This window comes from Acanthochromis polyacanthus, chromosome 15 (genome assembly GCF_021347895.1).
Source record: "Acanthochromis polyacanthus isolate Apoly-LR-REF ecotype Palm Island chromosome 15, KAUST_Apoly_ChrSc, whole genome shotgun sequence".
Taxonomy (NCBI): domain Eukaryota; kingdom Metazoa; phylum Chordata; class Actinopteri; family Pomacentridae; genus Acanthochromis; species Acanthochromis polyacanthus.
The window spans coordinates 15,503,371-15,511,668 of NC_067127.1; the positions used below are offsets into that span (position 1 = coordinate 15,503,371).

General features: G+C 37.9%; 2 protein-coding genes across 3 annotated transcripts; both read right to left on the reverse strand.

Annotated features, from left to right (window-relative positions):
- Positions 1–1,538: 1,538 nt before the first annotated feature.
- LOC110950023 (glycine N-acyltransferase-like protein 3) lies at positions 1,539–5,039 on the reverse strand. 2 transcript variants are annotated; one of them, XM_051959478.1, is made up of 5 exons: positions 4,799–5,039; positions 4,614–4,721; positions 3,779–3,899; positions 3,247–3,379; positions 1,539–2,889 (listed from the first exon to the last, which is right to left on the reverse strand). In XM_051959478.1, the coding sequence occupies exons 1-5, from the start codon at positions 4,871–4,873 to the stop codon at positions 2,469–2,471; spliced, it is 858 nt and encodes a 285-aa protein (XP_051815438.1). In that variant the 5' UTR covers positions 4,874–5,039; the 3' UTR covers positions 1,539–2,468. The 2 variants fall into 2 exon arrangements, with proteins under 2 accessions (XP_051815438.1, XP_051815439.1); XM_051959479.1 differs by having other exon boundaries at positions 1,539–2,868; positions 4,799–5,037.
- A 1,325-nt stretch (positions 5,040–6,364) lies between these two features.
- Positions 6,365–8,290, reverse strand: cst3 (cystatin C (amyloid angiopathy and cerebral hemorrhage)). Its single transcript, XM_022192407.2, has 3 exons — positions 7,983–8,290; positions 7,260–7,370; positions 6,365–6,773 (listed from the first exon to the last, which is right to left on the reverse strand). Exons 1-3 carry the CDS (start codon positions 8,202–8,204, stop codon positions 6,699–6,701), a joined length of 408 nt encoding a protein of 135 aa, XP_022048099.1. The 5' UTR covers positions 8,205–8,290; the 3' UTR covers positions 6,365–6,698.
- Between the last annotated feature and the right edge of the window lie 8 nt (positions 8,291–8,298).

Consider the following 8,298-nt stretch of genomic DNA (forward strand, 5'->3'; position numbering starts at 1 on the left):
TTAACAGTGATGCTAAATCAGGTTTATCAGTGTCATAAATTGGGGTCAATATATAATTGAGGGACTTTTGAAGTCCATGGGATATGTCTTCCCTACATTTTTATTTTTTAAAAAAACAACTAATATTTTCTATGTTCATTGTGATCATGCTGAATTATTTATTATGGAAATAATCCCTTATCAATAAAAAATGACTGGATATCATATCACTAAAATGCCAACTAAATAACTGTTTGAATTTAATAACAACCACCTTCTAATAAACTAAACAATAGTACTGTAGTGTAGTAGTGGGGCGGCTGTGGATCAGGTGGAGAGCGGGTCGTCCAATGATCGAAGGGTCGGCGGTTCGATTCCCGCTCTCGTCTAGTCATGTGCTGCATGCCGAAGTTTCCTTGGGCAAGATTCTGAACCCCGAATTGCCTACCAGTGTATGAATGTGTACTGACTGATGTTGTAGGTTGATTAGCAACCTGCACATTAGTGTGTGAATGTCTGGGTGAATGGGAGCAATTGTTGTAAAAGTGCTTTGAGTACTCTGATGAGTAGAAAAGCGCTATATAAGAGTAAGTCCATTTACTATGAGATTGTTCTGATTGTGCTGTTTTTATGAAGTTGAGATCATCATGACAGATATTTCTTTTTTTTTTTTGCAATATATAACATTTTATATGGAAAATAACAAATTGTGTCTGTGTCTGAGAAATCACTCAACTAAGTTACCCATTACAAAAACACCTATCAAGGAAGAGTGTTAATGTCAAATCACATGACCTGCTCCACATGATGTTGTTTCCTCCTGAAGTAAAGACTGGCAAGACACCAAGGCATTCTTAAGTATTTAATATAAAGTAGTGTGTGAGTCAAGTATGGACAGTGTTCCTACAATATCTTCATAAATAACTTTCAATTTCAATTTTATTAAATTGTATATATAATATTTAGAAGAATATTTCTGTAAAAATGCCATGTGGTGTTTGGTTATAGGTTGGCCATGTTGATTTTAGGCCTGAAACAGCAAAAATGCCAACTATGACACCTGTCAGCTATGTTACAAAAAGTCACACAATTATATATTGACCCATTAATTAACTGTTAGCTGTAGCTAAATGGCCTGCAGGTCACAGTTGATAACGGATTGATCACTGCTGTCTCGACATGCTGTTCGTTAATGATCAGCAGATTTAAATTATTGTACATTAACGTTCAACCACAGAACTCTGTTGCTAATGAATGTTAGTAAGAGAGTTCTCAGTTCAATGAATGAAGAATAGTTCAGTTCTGAGTTTAATATCTCTGTTCTTTGCTTCAGACTTTTTTTTTTAACAGCTTCTGTTCATTTCACTGAGAAAAACATCTGTTGAAATGATAATCCTTCAGAAACAGTGGTGTTACTGAGGTCTACCCACCATCACACTAAACCACAAAGTTGATTGGTACTTTCTGCTGCTATTTAATGATAACAGCAGTGTGTTCTCCACAACAATGTATGGTCAGATAACTATGAAGGTCATATTTATGCAAATGATACATTAGAATGAAAAAGAATAAACTTTATTGTCCATTTAAGGCAGTAAAATATTATTTGGCCTCAAGCAGGAAAACAAGCATTTCCAGAAGATTAAAAAAATAGGACAAAAACATAATAGTCTATTGTGTTACATTCATACCCTGTTGTGGTCACTCTGATATTTGAACCTTGTAGATATTTTGTTCACTATTAGTGTCTTTTCCTTCCAGTCTTGGTCTGGATTGTTGGGAACATCTGGTCTGATGGACTAAGAGCTGCAGAGAATATGAACATCCAGCTGTGGTTGTCTGAGGTGAAGAGTTTTCTCTCCATCACTGTGAGGAAGAGCAGCACTGATGTCCTCCTCATTCTTCCGGTAATAACAGTAACAGATTCAGCTCCTCTCTTCATAATACAACTTGTCTTGTGACTGCTCAGTATTTACACTTCACTGTCAGCAACACATTATTTATTTTATCCATTTATTGCATGTGTTTCTCATCTTTACAGTACCCTCTACTACTCTACAGAGTAATAGAGGGTACTGTTTGTTTGTGTTTGATTTTTTATAATTATTCAGCGCTAACAGAAAGCAAAGAGTAAATTAATACAGCTCAATTTCATTTGGATCTCTCTTTTAGACACTGTAGGGTATGCATGGTATGAAAAAAATGTCCTTATTGTTGTATTATTTATTTAAATCAAGATCTCTTACACTAAACTTAAACTGTTTTGGTCCAAGTTTAATGTAGTGCTTTGGGAAGCTTATAAACTCCATCTTGAAATGTACTGTAGACCAAGAGTGATTACAATTCCATCACTGAAAACATCTTAAAAATAAAACATTACATATCTGTATAATCACCTTTGACTTGCAATACTTTACATTTTAATCATATTTTTTCATGTTAAGAAAGCTTGTTTATATTTATCTGCCTTATGTTTAAGAGATGCCAAGTCAAAAGTTGAACTCAAACCATGCTGCCCTGTAAGAGGCATCCTCAATGAAGCCCAGGTTTTTATAGAGTTTGTAAGATACAATGTTGTCCTCCTCTATGAAGGAGTACACTGGGTAGCCCTCGGCGTGGAGCTTCTTGGCCATGGTGCTGACCAACACTTTGGCATAGCCTTTTCCTCTGTGCTCTGGCAGAGTGTACAGCAAACCCATGGCGCAGTAATCATACATCAGAATCCAGGACACCGGCTCACCCTGGCCATCCGTGATGCAGCCTGATGGGAAGTTGCTGATGAAATTTTTAATGGTCATGTAACTCTGCTCGTTCCCTCCAAACTTCCATGTTTTATTCACCAAGTCCACATGGGAAAGGTTAAGAGATGAAACCCTTGACTCAAGCTCACTGTAAAGAAAAATGCATAAGCTTTCATGTAAGTGAAGAATCTATTTAATTTACTTTCTCTGATGCAGCTGTAAGTGACATATGTACAGATTTCTTTTAAAGGTCCCATACTGTGCTCCTGTTCAGCAAATAAATCAAAATCTCACATGTCCCCAGAATGTGTCTTTCAGATTTTCAGCACAAAATACTGCAAAGATGGTTCATTTTACCATGACTGTATAAGCCCTGATTATAATGAAGAATGGCAGAAGTAAACGTCTTTATATGTTAACAGCTCTTGCTTTATACCTCCAAGTTTAAAACAACAATAAAGCTCTATAAATATGGACTTTTCACCATATGGGACCTATAAAATACATTTTAATTATCTGACTATACCTGTCGACTGCTGGTGGGAGCAGATAGTTGATGTCTGGCAAATGCAAAAGATGCACCAAAGTAAAGATTCTGTTGTTGACTTTTCTGTCAGAGGACACTTCCTTGAGCATAGGTGCATGAGAAAAGTCAAATCCTGAGGGACAAAAAATGTTTCATATATTCAATTATTGTTCTTTGAGATGGATCATCCCCATAGTGATGTTAGTATTTCTTTCCTATACTCAGAATAAATTATCAAAAAAAAAACTCCAATTACCAGCAAAATGTACCTGAAAAAGTGAAGATACTATTTAATTTTATTACTATTTGTATATTACAGTACAAATATATTACTACTGATCCATGAATGCCTTATACTATCATTTTATCAGTTAACTGGTGGGGGGAACAATGATAATTTAGCATATTTTGCTCATTCTGTTTTTGGTGAAATTTTATGCATAAACCATTACGAACAACTATCAAGTAAATGAGCGAAAAATGAAATGGTAATTTTTTGTTTTGTTTTGTTTTTGCAGTACCCTAAACTTACCTCCAATTAGGAAATAAGTGCTCCAGTCAATTGCATTTTCTTCTGTCAGCATTTTCCTTAAAATCTGTTCATCCATGCTGTAGTATGAAACCTTTTTCCTGAAGTCCAGGGCACGCTTGTTCTGTGAAGTAGATGTTACATTTAGCAATCATGTAGCATACCAAAATTCAATAGTAGAAAGTAGATTTACTCAAGTACTGCAGTGCCACTTTGAGGTATTTGGTAGTTCAATTTTAAGCTTAGATTAGTGGAAAAAAACTCCACAAACCGGAAACAGATTCGTGTATCAGAACAGTGTTGTTTTTTCTCTCTCTTTTCTGTTATAGTAATCATCTCAACATCCCTCAGGCGTATTTCCTGTCCATAAATCTGTTTATCAAGTAGGGCTGAAACTAAAATTTATCCTCATTGTCGATTTAACTGTCATGGATTTCCTCAAATACTTGATAAGCTGTTTTGTTGATAAAATGCCAGAAAATAGTGAAAATGTTTATCAGTGTTTCCAAAAATCTTCCAAAACTTCTGTTTTGTTGACATCTCAAAAATATTCAGTTTACTGTAACACAGGAGTGAAGCAGCCAGAAAACACTGACATTTTAAAAGCTGGAGGATATTCAAAACAAATCAGTTGTCAGAATAGTTGGCAGTTAATATAGTTGATGATTATTTAATATAAAGTCGCTAAGAGCAACAACTTCACTCTTAATAATCCACTGTATCTCATGCACTGTTACGTTTACTCAAAGAATGGGAATACTTCCTCTATTACAAGAAAATTCCAACCTGACAAAGCTGTGAATAGTGTATCCAGTTGTCCGGTGGGACGTGAACTCACCATGGGATCAGGTCGACAAATAATGACTTTAAAATCAGGCCACGAATCAACGACTAGCTGCTGTGTAGGTGGTTTGTTCCTGTTGATAGCATGTATGAAACCGTAGACCTGAATAGAAACATTTAGAGCTGACATTAGACATTTACTGACATAGAGAATAACATGCTTCGCTGCTGTCTGTCTACCTTGTAGCTCTTCGGTAAGTGTTGGAGCAAAACTTGTTCAGCGACCTGCAGCTCGTCTTTATCCAGAACTTTCATGTTTAACTGCTGGACTTTCCTCAACAGTCTGGTTAATTGTGTGTCAGCCTCACTGAAAAGGGGTCAGTGTTTATGAATTATTGACAGCCGATCAATGTACAGATTTCTCATACACGTCTCATTACTGCATGTGTTTCCGGTCTGAAGTGTCAAAATAAAAGCTTCGACTTGATCCACTCCGAATTGTTTTTGAGTCCTTTACTGGATAAATTAGTTTAGATTATCTATCTATCTGTCTGTCTGTCTGTCTGTCTATCTGTCTATCTATCTATCTATCTATCTGGGGGGTTGGAAATTTAAACATTTTTGCTTCATCCATCCCCTTTTCAAACCAAGATATATTTTTATGTCTGTTGTTAAAAGAGCTGTGTGCAGGTTTGAAATAAATTTGCTGAACTGAACTATCTATCCTGTCAGGATGGGCAGACGATAATAGCAAATGAGGACTTGTTCTGCAGCAAAGATATGCTTCTTTTCAGTTTTGTGGTGGTTCTTTCTCGATGTGTGAAGTTCAACTCATTTATGTGTAGAGTGGATCAACACAAGCATATAGGCCTACAAATTTCACAACTGTTTAAGCTCCTTGGGGCAGGATGAGACAAGATATGTCACTGGATTTTGGGGTTTGTTTTTAAGGCCTTACAGGTTACTACGATGCATGTTACGATAGAGGACAGGGCACCTCAGACTCCCAGAAAGACACGCAGTGTGCTGGTGCCTCACTCCTCTGTTGGAGTCACAGCTCTGGTGCTCTGATTAAAACTGGTGCCACTGTGGACTTTCCCTTCTACATCTGTTCCAGTTGTTCCCGCCGCCCTGGTACTTTGTCTGTTCATGCTGCTTATTCCTGACAGCACCGTCAGCAGGGATTTACCACAACTGCCTGTTTCTGCTCCATGTTGACCACCACTCTCTGCTTGGTTTGCCAGAAGCTGTGTGTCAGAATGAAACTTAAAATTCCACAGAATCTTAGCTCTGGTGAAGCTTTGGATTCCTGGGCACAGATGTTCCTGCACACTAACCCAGCCACCTCTCACCGTGCATATCCCGTTCTACTTGCTGGAGAGTCTCAGGCGCCTCTTGGCACAGCTGGCACCTTGAGCCTGTCTCCGATGGTGGACCTCCGCCTCTTTAGGTTCGGTGCTAGTGCCTGTTATTTTGTCAGGCCAGCTTCTTCTTCCCACTAAGAGGACTTCTTGTGTGCAGTCTCCTCTATCTGCCAATAATATATCGCATGGAGGCGTCTAAGACACTTTCTTCACACACAGTTTGTGTAAATAAATGTGTTGGGCATCTACATTAAAATGAGAGCTTGAAAGTCCATCTTTTTTTTTAGATTTTGTTTTTCCAGCTTGAAATATAGCTTCTTCCACAGCATTTATGTCCTTTGTAGCCAATTTTAGAGGCAGACGTGTGAAGAAACTGCTCAACAAAAAGGCCTGGATAATACTTGGGTGTATTTTAGCACATGGACACATTCATCAAAGTACACAACTTTGACTTGACTTTTATTTTAAAACTGTGTTTTTTTATTAGGTTAATCAACAAGTCGATACAAAATAACGTATTTGCTTGGTTTAGGTATTAGGCATTACAAAGGTGCTCCTCTAAAGGTCAGTCAACCGCTACCTTGCATTCCTACACGGCATCTTTTAGTTTCATATACGTTTACTCAGTTTAGCATACAGTGAAGCAGCATAGGCAGTAAAATCACAAAAATGTCAACACGTTTGTGGTTCACCTATAGGAAAATACATGTCACTCTGAGTGAAGGTTATGCTGCAAACAAAGCCAAATCTCAATGATGTCCCACGTAGTTCTTTTTCTAGCATTCCTGTTTCGTCAGCTTGATGTCACTCATCCACAGGCGGGTCCACACTGTAAATGTGCACTGGTAAGACTGTAAGAAAAAGAGAAAAAGACACTGAATACTAAAAACTTGGAGATTATACTAATATTTATAAAGATAAACATTATAAATATAGGGGTTTTAAGAGGGTAAGATGAACTTAATGTCATCTGTTCAAACATCATAGTTATCTGAAGATCAAACGTCATTCAAGTAATAAATACTTTAGAATTTACAGACCAGTGATCTGGTTAAAATGTCTGTGATATGCTTATTTATCATGTAGTTAAAATTATATCATTACTAAACAGGAGTCATAGAGAAGATAGTCATTCACTCTGATATATCTAGTTGCAGTTCTTCTCAAGTTAACAGCAAAAACAAAGCTCATTGCTTCAAAAAGGGGAAGTATAAAATAGTTTCACTTTCGGGAGTTTGTGGTCTACAGCTCAAGTACAAGTATACGGTTGTATTAAGTGGGGATTTTTCTTCGGTCTCCAAAAGCTGAGGTCTGCAGCTGTTTAATAAGGTCCTTACGTGGGCCTTTTCTGCGTCCGTCTGGATGGCACACACTTCATTTACGCTGTTCTTTTTGCAGGTGGTTCTGGCCATTCTCACTGTTATGACGTAATTCATACCAGCGACCACCTGTAAGGAAAAGGATGTTAGACGTGGAAATGCACACTTTGCCAAACCTTAATATTAAAAGCCCTGCTGTCAAGTTGCCAAGAAACGTTCATGCTTGTCAATCCGCATATTGCTGTGTTCATACAAAGAACTCAGCCACAAAAGTACAGCAAATGAGTCAGCAACTAATCTGCAGCAAAGAAGTACTTCTTCAGAGGTTCCCTTTCTTTGTTTCTTTATAGATATTTATAGTAAAGCTCATTCTTTTCTTGGGCAGATGGACACAAATATACAGTGCTACAAATATCACAGGAGATTGATGGGGCAGGATCAGACAGGATGAGATTGGACTGGATAATGGTGTTTTGTTTTTTGGGCCTGAAATGTTCTGTCACTGGATACAACAGAATCAATACACAAGGTCCATAGATAAATAGTTGCATAGGAGTCCTATAACCATGTAATATAGATTTTAAATATGAGTGAAAATGAAATCTTTATTGGGTGAAGGCATAACAGGCCTTCTTGGAACGGTACACAACAGCCTGTTATTCCCACAGGATTTAGTATTTTTCGTTTTAAAAGGTGGTTTCACCCATAAGACAGTTATTAGCAAGTGTAAACGTCACTAACCTGGCTCCGAGCACTGAGCACTTCTGCCGCTTGGCTGAGGTATATGTCGTTGGTGCCCCTGTTGTGTTGGACAACAGCGTAGTTCAGCGCATTCAGCATTCCTTCGTCGTCGACTTCCAAATTACGGAAGCCCCCCACTATAGCGCCCAGCCCGACGGTAAAAACGGACGCAAGAACCGTGAAAACAACAATCTTCCACATCTTGTTTCTCCAAAATTGCATCTACGGAGGCAAAAACAAAAAAAACAGCCGTCGTCTCCTCCCTGTTATATAAAGAGCTTCGTCAGGGCTGTGCTCTGAGTGACACATGACGTAG

What these genes read in the sequence shown, in the direction of transcription:
- cst3 (XM_022192407.2), bottom strand. Translation starts at nt 8,204, where the DNA reads ATGCAATTTTGGAGAAACAAGATGTGGAAGATTGTTGTTTTCACGGTT. An exon ending in TGCTCAGTGCTCGGAGCCAG is followed by an intron (nt 7,371 to 7,982) that starts GTTAGTGACGTT and finishes TTTTCCTTACAG; the next exon opens with GTGGTCGCTGGTATGAATTA. An exon ending in CGGACGCAGAAAAGGCCCAC is followed by an intron (nt 6,774 to 7,259) that starts GTAAGGACCTTA and finishes TTTTTCTTACAG; the next exon opens with TCTTACCAGTGCACATTTAC.
- LOC110950023 (XM_051959478.1), bottom strand. Translation starts at nt 4,873, where the DNA reads ATGAAAGTTCTGGATAAAGACGAGCTGCAGGTCGCTGAACAAGTTTTG. An exon ending in TTTGTCGACCTGATCCCATG is followed by an intron (nt 3,900 to 4,613) that starts GTGAGTTCACGT and finishes TCTACTTCACAG; the next exon opens with AACAAGCGTGCCCTGGACTT. An exon ending in CTCCCACCAGCAGTCGACAG is followed by an intron (nt 2,890 to 3,246) that starts GTATAGTCAGAT and finishes CTTACATGAAAG; the next exon opens with CTTATGCATTTTTCTTTACA.